Here is a 22,140-nt window from a genome sequence, read left to right as displayed (position 1 = left end):
ATTGGGAGTGAGGACTCCTCCTGAGTCCACAACCCCTGTGCCTTCCTGGCACCCCAAACAGCTCATGATTAAGGGGACCACCCCAAAACGTTGTGTGTGTTAAGACTTTTATCCCCATTTTTGTTTAATAAAGGAATTTTTAATAAGCTAAAGGAACTTTTTATAGGCTTGTGTCCATAGTCACAATCTCCTAGGATGGTCTTAAGAAGCATGTCCCTCTGGACAGATGATCTGGACAGAGCCATCAAGAGAGCGATTCTCTCGATCGGCTATCTAATAAAATCTGTTGAGATAGATCTGAATGATCACCGTTCCACTGCCTCAGCATGCACAGTTGTAAAGGTCTGAGACTGAACCTGGCAAAAGGAATGATGTTCATGCAGGACGCCATGACCAATCACCTCCATATACTGAGTCACAGAGGGACTCAAGGAGGCCCGGAGGGCAAGACATCCCGAAGTTAGCTAGCAACGTCTCTGGTCTGTTAGAAATATCCTCATGGATATGGAGTCTATTATAGTACCCAGGAATTCTACTCTGGTACTTGGAATAAGTGAACTCTTTTCCAAGTTTATCTTCCATCCATGTGATAGAAGAAGACTGAGAAGGGACTCCGAGAATTCTTCAGCAAGATGAAAGAATGGTGCTTGCACAACAATATCATCCAAGTATGGGGCTACTGCAATACTCTAAGTTCTGGACACGGCTAGAAGAGCCCCCAGAACCTTCCTAAAGATTCTTGGAACAGTAGCTAGGCCAAATGGAAGGGCAATGAACTGGAAGTGCTGGTCCAGGAATGCAAACTTCAGAAACTGAAAGTGTTCCCTGTGGATTGGAACATGAAGGTAAGCATCCTTCAGATCTATAGTGGTCATAAACTGGCCTTCCTGAATTAAAGGAAGGATGGACCTTGTCGTCTCCATCTTGAAGGAAGGGACACTGAGAAATTTGTTTAAGCACTTTAGGTCCAGAATTGGGCGGAAAGTTCCCTCCTTCTTTGGGACCATAAAAAAGTTTGAATAAAACTCCAAACCTCTTTCTTCGATAGGTACCGGGACAACAACTCCTAAGGAGGATAGATACCGAACGCACCCTAGAAAGGCATCCCTCTTTTCTGCTCTGGTAGACAGATTTGAGAGAAGGAATCTGCCCTTTGGTGGATGAGATTTGAAGACTATATTGTATCCCTGAGATACCACCTCCAGGACCCATGGATCCTGTACATCCTCGAACCAGACATCTGAAAAAAGAGACAGTTTGCCCCCTACACAATACGATCCTTAATCGGGGGCCGCCCCTTCATGCCGATTTGTTTTTGGTGGGCTTCTTATTCTGCTTGGATTTATTCCAGGACTGAGACGGCTTCCAAGTACTCTTGGGTTGCTCGGGCTTGTAGGAGGATTGTTGTCGTTGGGATTTGTCAGAACAAAAGGAACAAAAATTAGAAGATTGTCATCCCTTAGACTTGTTCTACTTATCTTACCCTTGCCTCCGGTAACCATAGAAATAATGGAGTCCAGGCCTGGACCAAATAAAATCTTTCCCTTGAAGGGAAGAGAAAGGAGTCTGGACTTAGAAGTCATATTCGCAGACCAAGACTTCAACCAGAGCGCCCGGCAGGCTAGGACCGCAAAGGCAGAGGCCTTTGCATTTAGGCGAATAATTTGCATGTTCGCATCACAGATAAAAGAATTATCAATTCTCAGAGCTTTAATTCTGTCTTGAATATCCTCGAGGGGAGACTCTACCTCAATGAGTTCCGACAAAGAGTCTCACAGTAGGTAGCCGCTTCGGCAACCGTGGCAACTGCAGCCGCCGGTTGAAACAAAAATCCCGTATGTTGAAACATCTTTCTCAGAAAGGTTTTCATTTTCTTATCCATCGGCTCTCTGAACAAAGAACTATCCTCAAGAGGTATAGTAGTACTATTAGTAAGCGTAGCACTAACACCATCCACCTTAGGAATAGACCCCCACAAATCCAGTTGAGAGTCCGGGCCTGGGAACTACTTTTTAAAAGTAGATGAGGGGGAAAAGGAAGAACAAATTCTTTCCCATTCGTTCTTAATAATGTTCGCCATCTTAACCGGCACAGGAAAAGTCAAAGGAACTTTCTTGTCTTTGTAAACTCTGTCTAAGTTAGATATCATAGGTTCTTCAGGCAGCGTGGCCTCTCGAACCTCTAACGAAGACAGAACCTCCTTTATTAAAAAACGCAATTGCTCAATTTTAAATTTAAAGGACGGTTCCTCTGCAGCAGGAGGCTTAGACGCTAAGGACTCCGACCCAGAAAGTTCACCCTCTGAAGCTAAAGAGGTTAACTCATCATTGGATAACTGGGAACAATAGCTAAATCCGATAAATATTTAGATGACTCCGGGTCAGGAGAGCTATGTTTAACCTTTTCTCTTGCGTTTGTTAGAGCAAGGTAATGCACTGAGGGCCGCAAAACCTCAGTGCATGGAGATATTGTGCTTGTTAAATAAACTACTTAGTATGGCAGATATATAATATATCACATGACAGTGAACTACAAATACGGGAAATACAAGTCACTACTGATCACAGTGTGTGTCATTAATAAAGCAGCTTGCTGTATACATATAGTGAGTGTTCCATAAAAAACACTCAAGACACAAGTTGACATAAAGGGGCCAATGTATCATCGGTCTGTCCGACGCTGTAGTCATTTATTATTACACAAGCAGTACTTGTGAACTGCTTGCGCAATTCCGCCCCCTGCAGATTCGCAGCCACTAGCATGTTGTGTCAATCATATTGACACAACATGCATATATATATATATATATATGACCCCAGGTATTTGAATAAGCAGATTACTATAAATACAAATAAACACTTAGGGGCCAATTTATTATCGACTGTATTGTGTCTAATTGCCCTGTTTCCGCATGAGCCTTCAGGCTCGCCGGAAACAGGAGTTAAGAAGCAGCAGTCTTAAAACTGCTGTTTCTTAACTAGTCCGCTGCTTCTGAGGTGGCGGACAGCAATCATCAACCCGATTGGATATGATCGGGTTGATTGACAACCCCTGCTAGCGGCCAATTGTCTGCGAATCTGCAGGGGGTGGCATTGCACAAGCAGTTCACCAGATTCAGCAATGTCGTGTGGACATAATCGCTACAGCGTATCATATTCATCTGACAGATGGTAAATCGGCCCCATATTCTCAACATACACTCAGTAATAGTGGATAAGTGTACTTGTGCCCTTATATTAAACACCTGCTTTGTGTTCAAGTAATAAACCCGTTTTTATCACTTATAATTAGCAACATTTGTTGTATTTAATACATATTGATATATACGGGCTAATCAGTAATATATCAGTAATACAGATAGTGAAATACTCCAGTACTAATGGTTCCCAATATATGGTCAATTTTATTAATAATAGGAGATATAACACCTTTTTTTATTATTTTTAATGATTGTAAATATTTCTTTAATAAAAGTTATGTTTTAACTAGTACTCCTTAGTCCCATACACATAGAATATTGAGGTTATTGTACCACTATTTCTCTTTGTCCCCAATTATCCTCTTGTGAGAGTATTTGGTGACGTGTTAGACAGTGTATATTTGTTACAGTGTCCTTACTGATTTTTTAAAATAAGAGGCTCGTGTTAGAACACTCTCCAGAGCATAAAAGTATAAACTGCTACAGGTGAACTTTTTATCTTTGAACATTACATTCATTTTAACGAAAGCAAATGTAAATGTTTAACTAAAATTAAGTATTCATTTTTTAAACTAAACAAATACCAAATAGTGCAGCCAACAAATATTCGGGAAAATGAATTTCCTCGAATATTCATTATGAAAATTTCATTCAAATCTAAAATGTCTTGGCTGCAAAAGGTTAGGTAAAACCTTGTACCAAATGCCTGTAACATTCTAAATGTATGTTCTTACTTACGTTTGTTACAGTATCTTCCATTCCATCCTTCTTTACATTGGCATTTATTAGGTTCGATGCATGTCCCATGTGATCCACAGGCTGGTTCACATACAGCTGCAAGCAAACATTTATCTAATTATTTCAGTATTTCTGTCTCTCAGAGCTGTAACACAACTGGTACAAAACAGCTATACATATGTTGATAAATAAAAGTAGGTTATTCCAGCAGTGATGTGCAGTCACTAGAGGCAGGTGAGGCAGTGCTTCACCTCTCATATGGGCAAAAATATATTTTTTTTTATTGGCTTTAAAAAAACAAAATTGTAAAAAAATTTCCCCAGCATTTTTTTCTCTCACAGCTATATGTTGTGCAATGGAGAGGCACAAGCAGATCTGCCCACCATTACAAAACATGCTGCGCCATCTACTGGATGAAAGTGGTTAAGATCATTGCATGGCCTATAAGTGCTTTATTTGAGGCAGTCCTATTTGGGCTGAACCAATCCAGCAAGAGGCATTAGTAAGTGGAACATAGGGTTGGGGCTGGATGTTAAATCATATAAAACAAAACAAAAATGGAAAAAAACAACTTTCATATATTTTGTTGCTGTCCTGTGAACCTGCTAGCTTTGCTAAAGTGAAAAAGAGAGTTCTGTTCTTCCCCTCTAAGTGCAGTAGAATGTGCCACTGTTACATAGCAGGAAAAGAGGTACAGAGAGCACTGTTTCAGCCACATCTTATTAAAGTAAGATTTTACTGAAAGGGATTCTGTTAGTGAAAATGATAATTTAATGAATGTGGTTTAGTGTTTTTTTTACTCTTTTACAGCAGGGTCGTTTTTGTATTTTATTTACTCAAACTTTACACCCACTAACTTAGCAGCTTGCCTCTGTACTTCACACTAAATTATAGACTACATTTCTGAACTCTCTGTAGCTCTGCTGTTTTATTACTTTAAAATGCAGTGCCCCCCCCCCCCCCTTGTGTGTGTGTGTCTCTCTCTCTATTCATCTCTCTCCTTATGTGTTGTTCTCCCCCATGGTCTCTTCCTCCCCCTCTGACTCTCATCCCTTATGTAATGAAAGAATCTATAAGCATAATTTGCAGCATTAAAGTAAAAAGTATGTTTTAAACATATTTTAATGGGCATGGATTTCTAGATCTCATAATCAGAGCAAGCATTGTGTTATCTGGCAAGAGTTTCTGTTACAATCCTTTTAGACTAAAATCAGATGTTTACTAAGTTGACCAGTTTTCCAAGACACCATTTAAAGGGACATGAAACCCATATGAAACCCATATGCAAATTTAAATAGCTTTCCAATTTACATCTAATATCTAATTTTCTTCATTCTTTTGATGTCCTTTGTTGAAAATCATATCTAAATATGCTCAGTAGCTGCTGATTGGTGGCTGCACATAGATACCTCATGTGATTGGCTCACCCATGTGCATTGCTATTTCTTCAACAAAGGATATCTAAAGAATGAAGGCGTATCCTAGCCACTGCCTCACCAGCCTCTGACGTCACTGCACGTCACTGTATTCCAGGTTATTTTACTTTTAAATTACAACCTGGTTCTTTTGCTATTGGCACTTTTAGTCTACACAATATACAAATATATTTGAAAAAGTCTATAAGGTTCCTTGCTAAAAGGGACATTTAAGTCAAAATGAAAGTTTCCTTATTCAGACAGAGCTTGCAATTTAATTTAATACAACAATCATATTTAATGGGACATGAAGCCCAAAAATTTTCTTTTATGATTTAAATAGAACATACAATTTTGAACAACTTTCCAGTTTACTTTTTTTTAAATCAAATTTGCTTAATTTTCTTGGTATTATTTGTTGAAGGAGCAGCAATGCACTACTGGTTTATTTCATGTAAATGGCAAGAGTCCATGAGCTAGTGACATATGGTATGAGATATACATTCCTACCAGGAGGGGGCAAAGTTTCCAAAACCTCAAAATGCCTATAAATACACCTCCCACCACACTCACACCTTAGTTTTACAAACTTTGCCTCCTATGGAGGTGGTGAAGTAAGTTTGTGCTTGATTTCTATGATTTCTTCTATGATAAGCGCTTCTAAGCATTCTGAAGACCAATTCCTCTTAGAGTACAGTGTTTGTCAGAGGGACGTGAAGAGAGTATTGCCGTTGATTTTTATGGTTTCACTCATGGGAAATCTTTTCAAGGGTTCTCTGTTATCGGTCGTAGGGATTCATCTCCTACCTCCCTTTTTCAGATCGACGATATACTCTTATACCATTACCTCTGCTGATAGTTTTCAGTACTGGTTTGGCTGTCTGCTATATGTGAATGGGTGTCTTTCGGTAACTATGTATCATTATTTAAGACACTCTCAGCTATGTTTGGCGCTTTATATTTTAATATAAAGTTTTAAATATATATATTTACTTATATTTGCCATGAGTCAGGTCTATGTGTATTTCCCTTTGCAGTCTAACAGTTTCAGTATGGGAATCATGTTTTAGGAAGTTATTTTTTACCTGGGGTTTAGTCTTTTTCAATTTGACTTGCTTTTCCTTATTTTCGCAGGCAAACTATGCTTGCGAGGGCGCAATAAAGTCACGCTTGTTATGACGTGAGTTGCGTCATTTCCGGATTTTGGTTGGCGCCCAAAAAAATTAATTACTATTTGCGTTGTGCGTCATACTTGGTGCCAAATATGTTTTTAGTTATTTTACCCCACTTCCTTTATGCTTTTGCTCTCTTTTTATTCTAAAGAGCTATGCTGTTTGCTTTTCTGCCTAAAAGCATATGCATTTTTTTCCCATTCCTGAAACTGCTATATGAGGAAATTGGATATTTGTTTAAATGTTATTTTTTCTTTTACATTTTTGCAAAGATGTCTCAGTCTGATCCTGCCTCATGAGCTACTGTAGGAAAAATGCTGCCTGAACACAATTCTACCAAAGCTAAGTGTATGTGTTGTAAGCAAGCTGAAATTAGGAGGCCCATTTATCAAGCTCCGTATGGAGCTTGAAGGACAGCGGTCTAAAGACTGTTGCTCTATAACCCTGTCCGCCTGCTCTGATGAGGCGGACAGGAATCGCCGCAATTCAACGAGATCGAATACGATCGGGTTGATTGACACCTCCCTGCTGGCAGTCGATTGGCCGTGAGTCCGCAGGGGGCGGCGTTGCACCAGCAGCTCTTGTGAGCTGCTGGTGCAATGCTGAATACGGAGAGTGTATTGCTCTCCGCATTCAGCGATGTCTGTCGGACCTGATCCGCACTGTCGGATCAGGTCCGACAGACATATGATAAATAGGCCTCTATATCTCTGGCTATATTAGAGTTGTCATGATAAGCTTTTGCATGCCGATAATGTTTCTATTATTACTAGTACAGCACCTGTTCCGTCAACATCTAATGTACATGATATCCCTGTTGATATGAAAAATTATATTGCTGATGTAATACAAAAGGCTATGCCTGCTATTCCACCTTCTAATAAACGTAAAAAGTATTTTAAAACTTCTCATAAGTCTGATGAAATTTGTAATGACCGACAACATACTGAAATATCCTCCTCTGATGAGGATCTCTCTGATTCAGAGGATCCTACTTCAGACATTGAAATTGATAAGTTTTCTTATCTTTTTAAGATTGAATATATTCGTTCTTTATTGAAAGAAGTATTGGTTACTTTGGATATTGAGGAGTCTGATCCTCTTGATAACAAATCCAGTAAGCATTTAAATTCTGTTTTTAAACCTCCTGTGATTACTCCTAAAGTTTTTCCAGTTCCCGATGATGTTTCTGATGTGATTGCTAAGGAATGGTCTAAGCCTAGTGCTTCTTTTAATCCTTCTTCTAGGTTCAAGAAGTTATATCCTTTACCAGTGGCTAAATTGGAGTTTTGGGAAAAAGTCCCTAAGGTTCAAGGGTAATAATTTATTTGGTTCTCAGTTGGATTCTATTATTTCCACTCACTGGGAGGAAGGGAGTTTTTTTGCCTCAAGATAAAAAAATCTAAGGGTAAATCTAAAGCTTCTAATCATTTTTGTTCCTTTCGTCAGAATAGAAAACAGAAAACCACTCCTTCCCCTAAGGATTCTGGTTCCAGTTGGAAGCGGTCTTCAAGTAGGAAAAAATCCAAGCCTTTTAAGAAACCAAAGCCAGCCCCCAAGTTTGCATAAAGGTGAGGCCCTCAATCCAGTTCAGCTGGTGGGGGGCAGATTGAAATTATTTCAAGACATTTGGGCAGATTCTATTAAAAATCAGTGGATTCAGAGCATTGTCTCTCAAGGGTATTGAATAGGTTTCAGAGTAAAACCTCCTGTGAGACTATTCTCTCTCTTTCTCACGTTCCAACAAATCCTGTGAAAGCTCAGGCTTTTCTGAAGTGTGTCTCAGATCTGGAGCTTTCCGGGTAATTATACCAGTTCCGCTTTAGGAACAGGGTCTGGGGTTTTATTCAAATCTATTCATTATCCCAAAGAAGGAAAATTCATTCAGAACAGTTCTGGATCTGAAGTTTTTGAATCGTTTTGTAAGGGTCCCAACTTTCAAGATGGTGAATATAAGACTATTCTACCTTTTGTTCAGCAAGGTCATTACATGTCCACAATAGACTTACAGGACGCTTATCTTCATATTCCGATTCATCCAGATCACTATTGGTTTCTGAGATTCTCTTTTCTAGACAAACATTATCAATTTGTCGCTCTTCCATTTGGCATAGCGACAGCTCCAAGAATCTTTTCAAAGGTTCTCGGTGCCCTTCTATCTGTAATCAGAGAGCAGGGTATTGCGGTGTTTCCTTATATGGACAATATCTTGGTACTGGCTCAATCTTTTTATTTAGCAGAATCTCACACGAATCAACTAGTGTTGTTTCTTCAAAGACATGGTTGGAGGATCAATTTAACAAAATGTTTCTTGATTCCTCAGCCAAAGGTCACCTTTTTAGGTTTCCAGATAGATTCAGTGTTCATGACTCTGTCTTTAACAGAAGAGACAAATGAAATTGGTTTCAGCTTGTCGATACCTTCAGTCTCGATCATTCCCTTCAGTGGCTATCTGCATGGAAGTTTTAGGTCTCTTGACTGCAGCATCGGACGCGATCCTCTTTGCTTGTTTTCATATGAGACATCTGCAGCTGTGCATGCTGAATCAATGGTGCAGGCATTATACTCGGATATCACAACTGATATACTTAAATCCCAACATTCAACTCTCTCTGTCTTGGTGGACCATCATCGGATTATTCAAGGGGCCTCTTTTGTTTGACCTTCCTGGACTGTAGTCTCAACAGATTCAAGTCTTTCAGGTTGGGGAGCTGTCTGGGGGTCTTTGACAGCACAAGGGGTTTGTAAACCTCAACCTAAAGAGGCGAGGTTACCAATCAATATTTTAGAACTCCGTGCTATTTTCAGGGCTGTTCAGGCTTGGCCTCTATTAAAGAGAGAACTGTTCATTTGCTTTCAGTCAGACAATGTGACAACTGTGGCAGGGAGGGACTCGCAGTCCTTTAGCAATGAAAGAAGTATCTCAGATACTTTCTTGGGTGGAATTCAACTCCTGTCTAATTTATGTGATTCATATCCCAGGTGTAGACAATTGGAAAGCGGATTATCTCAGCCGTCAGACTTTACATCCGGGGGAGTGGTCTCTCCATCCAGATGTGTTTTTTTCAGATTGTACAGATGTGGGGTCCTCCAGAAATGTTGATGCTACTAAGGATTTCAAGAATACTTCTAGTCTATTTGCTGTCTTTTCTGGTTCTAGGAAAGGTCAGAAAGCCTCTGCCATTTCTTTGGCATCTTGGTTAAAGTTTTTGATTCACAAGGCTTATTTGGAGGCGGGAGAGTTTCCGCCTCAGAGAATTACAGCTCATTCTACTGGATCAGTTGTCACTTCGTGGGCTTTTAAGAATGAAGTTTCAGTTGATCAGATTTGCAAAGCAGCAACTTGGTCTTCTTTGCATACATTTACTAAATTTTACCATTTTGATGTATTTGCTTCTTCTAAAGTAGTCTTTGGTAGAAAAGTTCCTCAGGCAGCTGTCTCAGTTTAATTCATCTGCTTATATTTTAAGTTTTTTTCTTGAAATTTATAGAAAAACGTATTTTTTGTTTGGATTTAATTTCTCAAGCAGAAATAGTTGTTTTTTTTATTTATCCCTCCCTTTCTAGTGACTCTTCTGTGGACTTCCACATCTTGGGTATTTTATGCCATATGTCACTAGCTCATGGAATCTTGCCATTTACATGAAAGAAAACATAATTTTTGTAAGAACTTACCTGATAAATTCATTTCTTTCATGTTGGCAAGAGTACATGAGGCCCACCCTGTTTTTGGTGGTTATATTTTTTTGTATAAAAGCACAATATTATTTTCCCATTCCTCTTTTTTGTATGCTTTTTTACTCCTTTTTACACCTCACTACTTGGTTATACGTTAAACTAAGGTGTGAGTGTGGTGGGAGGTGTATTTATAGGCATTTTGAGGTTTGGGAAACTTTGTCTCCTCCTGGTAGGAATGTATATCTCATACGTCACTAGCTCATGGACTCTTGCCATTATGAAAGAAATTAATTTATCAGGTAAGTTCTTACATAAATTATGTTTGAGCCAATGAGAATTGGTATATATATGCAGCCACCAATCAGCTGCGAGAACCTAGGTTCTTTGCTGCTCCTGAGCTTTCCTAGATAAACCTTTCAGCAAAAGATAACAAGAGAAGGAGGCAAATTAAATAATATAAGTAAATTGGAAAGTTGTTTAAAATCACATGCTTTTTCTGAATCATAAAAGAAAAAATGTGGGTTTCATGTCCCTTTAATTCTCATGTAAGATTTACCTCTTTCTATGATATATTTCTTGAAACTTCCTAACATTATACCTAAGAGGGCTTAGGACCATATATGTGCTTCAAGCACCTTATAGAAAAAGTGTTTCCAACAATGTATAACATTGTTACAAACACTGCTACCTTATAGTGCTCAATACGTGTATGCGCTCATGTGTCTACCTTGGTATGTTCTAATGGAAAGGAGCTACGTTTAAACAAAAAGAGAAAGTTGTAACTGTACTCTCTATCTCTATATATTTTGGTGCCAATATTATGATAAAAGTCAAACCTGCTAAATGTGCAAAATGTAAATGTAATCCTTTAAAATGCTTTGCCCAATTAAAGTTATCTTATCATTTCTCCATAGTCTAATTGTGGACTTTTTAATTACACACCATGGGGTAGATTTATCATACCCCGGGCTATAGCGAATCATGTCTGCCCTGCATCGCTGTTGGCATTTATCATTGCACAAGCAGTTCTGGTGAACTGCTTGCACAATGCCGCCCCCTGCAGTTTTGCGGCCAATTGGCCGTTAGCCGGGGGGGTAAATCAACCCGATCGTATCCGATTGGGCGGATTGCTGTCTGCAGCCTCAGAGGCAGTGGACGATTTAAGACCGCTGCTTCTTAACTCCTGTTTCCGGTGAGCCTGAAGGCTCGCTCTGAAATGGCTGCATTAGGCAGACTACGGGGCTTAATAAAATCGCCCCCCATGAATCAATATAACTGTTTAAAGGGATAGTCTAGAGAAAAAAAGCTACGGCATGCAATTTTTAAACAACTTTCCAATTTACTTTTATCATCAAATTTGCTTTGTTCTCTTGGTATTTTTTTGTTAAAAGTTAAACCTAGGTAGGCCTATATGATAATTTCTAAGCCATTCAAGGCTGCCTCTTTGACAGTTTTTCACAGTTAGACAATGCTAGTTTATGTGTGCCATATAGATAACATTGTGCTCACCCCCGTGGATTTTTTTATGAGTCAGCACTGATTGGCTAAAATGCAATATCTGTCAAAAGAACTAAAATAAGGGGGCAGTCTGCAGAGGCTTAGATACAAGGTAATCTGAGAGGTGAAAAGTGTATTATTATAACCGTGTTGGTTATGCAAATCTGGGAAATTTGTAATAAAGGGATTATCTATCTTTTTAAACAATAAAAATTCTGCAGTAGCCTGTCCCTTCTAGTAATAAATAAAACTGCATTCATACACATTAGACAGTCATTATCAATAACAATTAAACAAGTTGCCATGATGTAATTTTGGCTGAGTATATTTTGCTTTTATGTAGGTGCACAGAAGCCACACTATAAAAGTTTGAGGAAATCTTTTTTTAAAGGCATAGAAATATAATAAAAAAACACTCAACTTAAATTAAGAAATGCTTAAACCAAATTTACCAATCAAGGGCCAGATTACAAGTGGAGTACTAATTTATTGCAAGCACGTAAACAGGCAAACAAGCTTGCGGTAGCAATTAGCTCTTATAAAATTAACCAGAGATCAGATCTCTGTTTAGTTTTATATATGTCCACAAAATACCCACAAACCAAAATGTAATATATTTTAGTAAAACAAATATAGCAGCATCACTTTATTAAAAGCAAATATAGATAATCCCTTTATTACCCATTGCCCAGTTTTGCATAACAAACACGATTATATTAATATACATTTTACCTCTGTGATTACCTTGTATCTAAGCCTCTGTAGACTGCCCCCTTATTTTTTTTGACAGACTTACATTTTAGCCAATTAGTGCTGATTCCTAGGTAACTCCACTGGCGTAAGCACAATGTTAGCTATATGACACATATGAACTAACGACCTCTAGATGTGAAATAATGTCCTAAGAATGACATGCCCTATCTGAATCATGAAAGTTTATTTTTTAACTAGACTGTCCCTTTAAAGTTGGCAGCTGTGGGGACAAACACACCTGGCCTTCCAACTGATCTGGCGTGTGGTGGAGTGGGCGTGGCCGGCGGGTGCGACGTGGGCGAGGGCCGGGCATGACATGGGCAGGACCGGGCGTGATGCGGGCGGGGTCGGCATGACACGGGCGGACTGGACGGGGCCGGGCGTGAAGCAGGCAGGGCTGGGCGTGACGCGGACGGAGCCGAGCGTGACACGGGTGGGGCTGGGCGGGGCCAGATGCCAGGGCCAACCGGACTGCCGTAAGAGACTGTCAGAGAGCTCTAAAGAGGGGGGATAGAGAGAGCAGAAGAGGGGGGATAAAGAGAGGAAGAGAGACAACAAAAGAGAGGGGGGAGAGTGCACAAAAGAGAGGGGGAGAGAGCACAAAATAGAGGGGGGAGAGAGCACAAAAGAGAGGGGGAGAGAGCAGAAAAGAGAGGGGGAGAGAGCACAAAAGAGAGGGGGGAGAGCACAAAAGAGAGGGGGAGAGAGCAGAAAAGAGAGGGGGGAGAGAGCAGAAAAGAGAGGGGAGAGAGAGCACAAAAGAGGGGGAGAGAGCACAAAAGAGAGGGGGAGAGAGCACAAAAGAGAGGGGGGAGAGAGCACAAAAGAGAGGGTGGAGAGAGCACAAAAGAGAGGGGGAGAGAGCGAGCACAAAAGAGAGGGGGAGAGAGCACAAAAGAGAGGGGGGAGAGAGAGAGTGCAAAAGAGAGGGGGGAGAGAGAGAGTGCAAAAGAGAAGGGGAGAGAGAGAGCGCAAAAGAGAGGGGGGAGAGAGAGAGCGCAAAAGAGAGGGGGAGAGAGAGCAAAAGAGAGGGAGAGAGACAGCAAAAGAGAGGGGTGAGAATGCGCAAAAGAGAGGGGGAGAGAGCACAAAAGAGAGGGGGAGAGAGAACAAAAGAGAGGGGGAGAGAGCACAAAAGAGTGGGGGAGAGAGCACAAAAGAGAGGGGGAGAGAGCACAAAAGAGAGGGGAGAGAGACAGCAAAAGAGAGAGGGGGAGAGAGCACAACAGAGAGGGGGAGAGAGCACAAAAGAGAGGGGGAAGCACAAAAGAGAGGGGGGAGAGAGCACAAAAGAGAGGGTGGAGAGAGCACAAAAGAGAGGGGGGGAGAGGGAGCACAAAAGAGAGGGGGAGAGAGAGAGAGCACAAAAGAGAGTGGGGAGAGTGCAAAAGAGAGGGGGAGAGAGAGTGCAAAAGAGAAGGGGAGAGAGAGCGCAAAAGAGAGGGGGAGAGAGAGCGCAAAAGAGAGGGAGAGAGACAGCAAAAGAGAGGGGTGAGAGTGCACAAAAGAGAGGGGGAGAGAGCACAAAAGAGAGGGGGAGAGAGCACAAAAGAGTGGGGGGAGAGAGCACAAAAGAGAGGGGGAGAGAGCACAAAAGAGAGGGGGAGAGAGACAGCAAAAGAGAGGGGGGGAGAGAGCACAAAAGAGAGGGGGAGACACCACAAAAGAGAGGGGGAGAGAAAGAGCACAAAAGAGATGGGGGAGAGAGAGAGTGCAAAAGAGAGGGGGGGAGAGAGAGAGTGCAAAAGAGAAGGGGAGAGAGTGCAAAAGAGAGGGGGAGAGAGAGAGCAAAAGAGAGGGAGAGAGAGAGCAAAAGAAAGGAAGAGAGACAGCAAAAGAGAGGGGGAGAGAGCACAAAAGAGAGGGGGAGAGAGCACAAAAGAGAGGGGGAGAGAGCACAAAAGAGAGGGGGAGAGAGACAGCAAAAGAGAGGGGGGAGAGAGTACAAAAGAGAGGGGGAGAGAGCACAAAAGAGAGGGGGTAGAGAGCACAAAAGAGAGGGGGAGAGAGAGAGCGCAAAAGAGAGAGAGAATGCAAAAGAGAGGGGGGAGAGGGCAAACGAGAGGAGAGAGAGAGCAAACGAGAGGAGAGAGCGAGAAAGCAAATGAGAGGGGGGAAGAGAGAGAGAAAAAGAGAGGGAGAGAGAGAGCAAAAGAGAGGGAGGGAGAGAGGGAGGGAGAGAGCAAAAGAGAGGGAGAGAGACAGCAAAAGAGGGGGAGAGAGAGCAAAAGAGAGGGGTGAGAGAGAGCAAAAGAGAAGGGGGAGAGAGAGAGAGCAAAAGAGAGGAGGAGAGAGAGAGAGCAAAAGAGAGGGGGAGGGAGAGAGCAAAAGAGAGGGGGGAGAGTAAAAGAGAGGGGAGAGAGAGAGAGCTAAAGAGAGGGGAGAAAGAGAGAGCAAAAGAGAGGGGAGAAAGAGAGAGCAAAAGAGAGGGGAGATAGAGAGAGAGAGCAAGGGGTGGGACCGCTGTACTGCAAAAAAAGTGTACACGGGCTTTAGGACTAGTATATATATATATATATATATATATATATATATATATATATATATATATATGACTTTATTAATCAACAACTGGAGGAAAATTATTTAAAAATGTTAAATACTATAAAAAACTTGCATAGCACTTACGTTTAGAACAAAGATCTCCTTGATATCCCTTAGAACACTTGCATTTGTTTTTACCACTGCATTTTCCTCCATTTCTGCATGACTGGGTGCATTTACCTTAAGAAATCCAGAGCAAATAATAAAATATAAAGTTTTTTTTATTGACCTATAATAGATCACTAAAATACAAGGCACCATTTAAACAACGCAAAACATAAAGCAATATGGATGTTTTTTTAAACAGCTTTATTTGTATTCCTGTGAGTACACAGCATTTTAAAATACCACACAGATATGGTTACCAGCAGCCCTGAACCAAAAACATTGTATTACCAGCAGGTGACTGGAGAAAACAATGGATAGAGTGCTGGTCAGATGCATGTCCTTGCTGATCCTATGAACCATATGTCCTTATTAGACCTCTGTATTGCTGATGTGCACATTACCTCTCAGATCAGATACGTGGCCCAGAGCCTGATAGCTACACTATACGTCTGCATATGAACTAAGACCAGATCCAATATCTGTACTGTAGGCCCTGCCAGCCAAATGCCAAAAGGCTGATAAGTTAAAGGACCACTAAACACCTCTTGATTTTGCTTAAAGGGACATGAAACATGATTTTTTTTTAATTTTATGATTCAGAAAGAACTTGCAATTTTAAACAACTTTCCAATATACTTCTATTATCTAATATGCTTCATTCTCTTGATATCTTTTGTTGAAAAGCATGTCTAGATAGGCTCAGTAGCTGCTGATGGGTGGCTGCACATAGATGTCTCGTATGATTGGCTCACCCATGTGCATTGCAATTTCTTCAACAAAGGATACCTAAAGAATGAAGCAAATCAGATAATAGAAGTCAATTGAAATGTTGTTTAAAATTGTATTGTCTATCTGAATCATGGAAGAAAAATATTGGGTTTCATGTCCTTTTAAGTATTGAGCTTCCTCCCATGCTCCATAGAGGCCAAAAAGCAAAGTCTGTAATCTAGGCTTTCAAATTGCGCAAAGCAGCTGATGGATTTGCAGCACATAGGTACAGGCATTGCTTTTTTGGCTTCTCTGGGCAGTGTGGGACAAGCAAACCCAATTGATGTGGGAAAGAAACGGCTTCATTTGATGGTGCCTTGAATTGAATTGGTATTGAAGCACTCTATACTTGTAATTTATACAATGTATTATTTTATTGTGTATATATAGCAACCTTTGTATAAATACCTATTCTGCAGATACTTTGTTATATATTTTTTAATATAAATTGTGACCATAAATAAACTAAATGTAACCCCTGTAAAGAGGTTAAACATACAGATATGTACCGCTCAGGAGCTGTAAGAAAATCTGAAGCTGTAGTCACACAACAGCCTATCACTCCCTGTGTCCTGTTCAGAAGTGTCAATGCTTTATGTGCATAACCCTTTGCAGGGGTTTAATACATAGTTTTTTAGGGTCAGTTATACACAAATTACATGTGCTAATGAATTAAGAGGATATTGTTTACTTTATAATATCCCTTTAAATACTGGTCACTTGGCAACCCTATACACAGATATTCTGATTAACCCAAAATTAAAACATTTGCAAAACAAGTGTTTTTTTTGTACTTTGATATTTTTGCCATTGCTTAAAAAAAAAAAAAAAAACAGAATTATTTTAAGGAAAAGTATTTTATATATATTGGGAAAAATAATATTTTGTATATCTAGAAGAAAAACTAGTATAAAAACAACCAATATTGTAATATTTCTATTACTTTAATCAGAGGACTATTTTTTTTTTGAGTTGGTCTACTTACATCACAGCTGAAAAAAAAATGTGTGCATTCTTAGCTTCAAACACCACCCTTTTATACTGGCACGTGCAAAAGGCTTTGATGCCGAACCTCTAAAACAAAAAAGTGCTTTTGATCTTGACAGAAAGAAACAAGCTTTTAAGTTAATATGAGCTACAAAACTTTACTTTTGAAGCACTGGCACATGATTTCTGTATTAGTATCCAGTACAACACATTGTAGGTTATTGCACAATTAAAATATAATCAATGGTTATACTCACTTGTTTCACAGTGATCACCCTCAAACCCAGATAGACAGATGCATTTTCCTGGATAGAAGCATGTCCCCCCATTGAGACAGGTTGCTGTGCAATTTGCTGCATAAAAATAATATACAAGATTTTTTTCAAAATATGTTGATTAATGATTAATAATGAGCAGATGTTACTACACTCTCTAACAGTTAAAGGGTCACATGAATGCATTTTCAGTTTTGAACAGAATATTTGTTTTTAATAATAAATTATCATCAAAATGCTTTTAGTAAACATTAGTACTATTTCAATGAGAGCTTTAACTGTGCAAATACCATATGTACCGATGCCCTATGGATCTTCATTTAACCCTTTTGTGCCGGGGTTAACGTGTCTACATCGGAACAACTGTTCCGTTGTAAACAAATTGAAATCTCGCGATCGTGCACGTGATCACAGGATTTCAATGATGGGATTGTGTCAGGGGGGCATCCCTATGATGCTAGGAACGCCCTCCAGACTGCGATCCCATCAGGGAAGCGCCAGTGGCTTCAGGAAAGCCAAGCGGTTAGGACGTTGTATTTCATCCTTCAGCGCTAAAGCCCAGCAAAATTTGGACGAAATACAACGTCCTAAAGGCGTTAAAAGGTTAAAAACCACTGCCAGGGCAGGTGCTGCAATAGAGGCAGACTAGACGATCTTCTAAGGGCTCCCCTGCAGTGTGTGTGTGTGGGGGGGAGGGGGGTTGCGCAATTTTGGTGCATGACATTTTTTTTTAAAGGGACATGAAACCAATTTTTTTTTTTCTTTCTTGGTTCAGATAGAGCAAACAATTTTAAACATCTTTTCAATTTACTTCTATTATCTAATTTGCTTATTTCGCTTGGTTTTCTTTGTTGAAAAAGCAGCAATGCCCTTCTGGGAGCTAGTAACCACACTGGGTGAGACAATAAGATGAGGCATATTTATGCAACCACCAATCAGCAGCTCCTGAGCCTACCTAGGTATCCTTTTCAACAGGGGTTACCAAGCCAACTAAATATATTAGATAATAGAAGTAAATTGGAAAGTTGTTTAAAAATCACATGCTGAATCATTAAAGAAAAAATGTAGGTTTCATGTCCCTTTAATGTGTATATATATTTTCACTGCCTAACTTTGGCTTCATAGTAGGGTCCATATGTGGTGGCATAATGGCTAGAATGGGTGGAAACTCCACTGAAACATAGGGAGGCAGAGAGTGCAGGTCAGACAGACCAGCTGGAAGTATCTGGCTGAAATATCTCACAGCCCCTATGCTCTGAGGAAAACATTAGTAGCCTTCAGATGGAGCCGGTGACAACAGTGGGACTCCACCCATAGCCTAATGGTATTACTGGGGCTAATGGCCACTGGCAGGAGCACTGACAATTCTACAACTATTGATATACTGCAAGATATCAGAGCAATATATTCTCCTGCATTATGTCTGTAAAAGGCAGATTCAGGGGTTACTGAAAGACAGCTTTTTCTTGCACTGAAAACTCATTTCAAGTCTGTCTTGTATGCCCCTTTAAGTTTTATTTTTCTATCACAACATTTAGAGACAGGTTTTAAACATTACACTTTCTGCATTAAAACGAGTTGAATGAAGGGTTGTAAAATGTTAATGTATTGCACAGCACATAGTTTCTAATGGTTAAATTACATGAAAGGGGGGCAAAATAAATAATGAAAGTATATTACAAAGGTGTTTTATTATGCATAACTAAACATGTTATTAAAAAAAATCTCAAGGTGTTTACTGTCCATTTAACAACTGAATAGTTGATTATTAATATATGATAGGGATGTTCAGTCGTGCATATGAAAAAGCACCATTTACATGTGTAGAAAATATTTTTTGCCTTAAACCATGTTAAAGGGACATATATATATATATATATATATATATATATATATATTTTTTGCTTATGCATCGCAAAATAACTACATGCAAAATAAATCTATTTAAAACTGTCGTTAAAAATATGCATTGTTTTGCAGTCCTAGGACACCCTTGAAATGCTTGTGAATGTTATTTATCTGACTTTCTTTGCTGTGACCGATTTAGGACAGATATAAATAAGCTACTGTATGTATCAGCCAATCACTATGCAGTATGTCGGAGTGTCAGTGTTTTCAGTTCCATGGAACATATTACAGCCTTTATGGGGGGGTGGGGGGGAGTTGAAATACTACAACTTTCAGAGTTGTATTACAAATGCATTGCAACTTTTAAAATGATGCATAATTAAACATTTTATGTAGAACAGTTGGGGTTTACTGCCCCTTTAAATACAACTTAAAGTTTAAGTGGAACTAATATTATGGTGTTGGTTTTGTACTTTTTTTCTAATCATTACCGGCTCATAAGGACAACTGCCTCTTGTTTACTGGTGGAAAGGGACACAAGAGCAATAACAAATTATTTGCAAAAAACATGCACAAAACTCATTAAAGTGAAGATCAATTTCAATTAATTAGTGCCCGGTTTTTGATAATCCTATTAAAAAAAAAGGCACTTTAATTCATCAAAATTGACATTTCACTAGTTTTCTTCAAAAACGTACCTTTTAATTCTGACAGCCGCTGCAGCACTTCCTTTGCCCGTCGCAAGCCCTCTTCGCAGGTCTAAAATGACGAATCCAGCTTCTTTCCCCAGGGGGGAAGCCGTGATTGAAAGAAGCCGGATTCGTCATTTCTAACGTATGAAGAGGCTTTCGACTGAAGAGAATCGCTGGAGCGGCTGTCAGGATTAAAAGGTAAGTTTTTGAAGAAAACAAGTGAAATGTCAATTTTGATTAATTAAAGTGCCCTTGTTTTTAATAGGATTATTAAAAACCGAGCACTAATTCATCGAAATTGACCTTCACTTTAACCACACAAATTAGCTAGTACCTATAATTTCATGACATAAGTAAATGGGCCATTGACGTGTCATTTCAGTTAAGGACTGGCATTATATAGGGGCTATAAACAGTGGTTTCCAGTGAAGAACTGGAGAAAAAAGAATACACAAATTGCACTCACAGACGTGATATGTATAATAACGGTTATTGCTCTCTTATTAAAATGTAACTTTTATTATAAGTCAGAAAACTAAAAACAAATGGTGCACAAAAAGATATGCAATAAGGCAAAAAAATAACAACAGTAGCCAAGCATTTTTTATTCAAACATAATTCAGAAAAATATCACTGGGATTTAGAGGTGGAGACATAGAGGAAGCTTTCTTACAAGCTGAATGTAGATGGATATAACGTATGGATGGACTGATAACAACAACTATAATGTTTTCTTACCCAAATAAATCCAAACGAATAAAAACCATCTAACTGTCACTCACAATAAATTTGACTACTACCATAGATTTGAGTGATCAAACTGAAAATAATGTGCAAATTAAAATTCATACATTACCTAGGTGAATACACCAAACTGGAAGTTCTTCCCGTCAGATATATCTTATAACCAGTTAGTCAGTTTAGTAATATCAAAATGAATGCAACATAAAATCTTGATTCTAACATATTCAAGAAAATGATATTTCTTTCATGTAATTGGCAAGAGTCCATGAGCTAGTGACATATGGGATATACAATCCTACCAGGAGGGGCAAAGTTTCCCAAACCTCAAAATGCCTATAAATACACCCCTCACCACACCCACAATTCAGTTTTATAAACTTTGCCTCCTATGGAGGTGGTGAAGTAAGTTTGTGCTAAGATTTCTACGTTGATATGCGCTTCTCAGCATTGTTGAAGCCCGATTCCTCTCAGAGTACAGCGAATGTCAGAGGGACGTAAAGGGAGTATCACCTATTGAATACAATGATTTCTCTAACGGGGGTCTTTTTCATGGGTTCTCTGTTATCGGTCATAGAGATTCATCTCCTACCTCCCTTTTCAGATCGATGATATACTCTCAATTTACCATTACCTCTACTAATAACTGTTTTAGTACTGGTTTGGCTATCTGCTATATGTGGATGGGTGTCTTTTGGTAAGTATGTTTTCATTACTTAAGACACTCTCAGCTATGGTTTGGCACTTTATGCAAATTATATAAAGTTCTAAATTTATTTATTGTACTTATATTTGCCATGAGTCCGGTTCATGTATTTCCTTCTGCAGACTGTCAGTTTCATATTTGGGAATATAAACACTTTAAGAAATTTATTTCTTACATGGGGTTTAGTCTTTTTTCAATTTGACTACTTTTTGCAATTGCGGGTGTTAGGCCCGCGGGTATGTCAAATGTTAGACTTTATTGCGTCATCTTTGGCGCAAACTTTTTTGGCGCGGAAAAATACGTTTTTGACGCAACTTCGTCATTTCCGGCGTCATACGTAACGCCGAGACCTTTCACACGGCGGAGTCATTAGTGACGCAAGTGTGTCATTTCCGGTCATTTTTGGTGCCAAAAAAGTTTACGTTACGTTGTGCGTCATACTTGGCACCAAATTTTCTTCATTATTTCAATACCCCATTGTTGTTTGCCTCCTGCTTTCTTTTCTATCAAGAGGCCTATGCTTTTGCATTTTTTCCCATTCCTGAAACTGTCATTTAAGGAAATAGATAATTGTGCTTTATATGTTGTTTTTTTCTCTTACATTCTGATCTGGAACATTGCTGCCTGACATCGGTTCTACCAAAGCTAAGTGCATTTGTTGTAAAATTATAGAAATTATTCCACCGAATGTCATTTGTAATAGTTGTCATGATAAACTTTTACATGCAGATAATGTTTCTATCAGTAATAGTACATTGCCAGTTGCAGTTCCTTCAACTTCTAATGTGCATGATATACCTGTAAATTTTAAAGAATTTGTTTCTGATTCTATTATGAAGGCTTTGTCTGCATTTCCACCTTCTAATAAACGTAAAGAGTCTTTTAAAACTTCTCATTTAGCTGATAAAATTTCAAATGACCAACAACATAATAATTCATCCTCTTCTGATGAGGATCTTTCTGAAACAGAAGATCCTTCCTCAGATATTGACACTGACAAATCTACTTATTTATTTAAA

General features: G+C 39.3%; 1 protein-coding gene across 2 annotated transcripts in view; it reads right to left on the bottom strand.

The window, feature by feature from the left end:
• WIF1 (WNT inhibitory factor 1) overlaps positions 1 to 22,140 on the bottom strand; it is a 283,251-nt gene that overhangs the window by 23,712 nt on the left and 237,399 nt on the right. For both annotated transcript variants that reach the window (XM_053716857.1, XM_053716856.1), the window contains 3 exons: positions 17,117 to 17,212; positions 15,081 to 15,176; positions 3,938 to 4,033 (listed from right to left, as the gene is read on the bottom strand). In XM_053716857.1, coding sequence (XP_053572832.1) covers positions 3,938 to 4,033; positions 15,081 to 15,176; positions 17,117 to 17,212 — 288 coding nt within the window. The remainder of the gene's footprint in view (positions 1 to 3,937; positions 4,034 to 15,080; positions 15,177 to 17,116; positions 17,213 to 22,140) is intronic.

Source organism: Bombina bombina, chromosome 6, assembly GCF_027579735.1.
Source record: "Bombina bombina isolate aBomBom1 chromosome 6, aBomBom1.pri, whole genome shotgun sequence".
In the NCBI taxonomy this organism is placed as follows: Eukaryota; Metazoa; Chordata; class Amphibia; order Anura; family Bombinatoridae; genus Bombina; species Bombina bombina.
The sequence above is the reverse complement of the archived record's forward strand: the minus strand, read 5'-3'. Positions and strand labels throughout refer to the sequence as shown.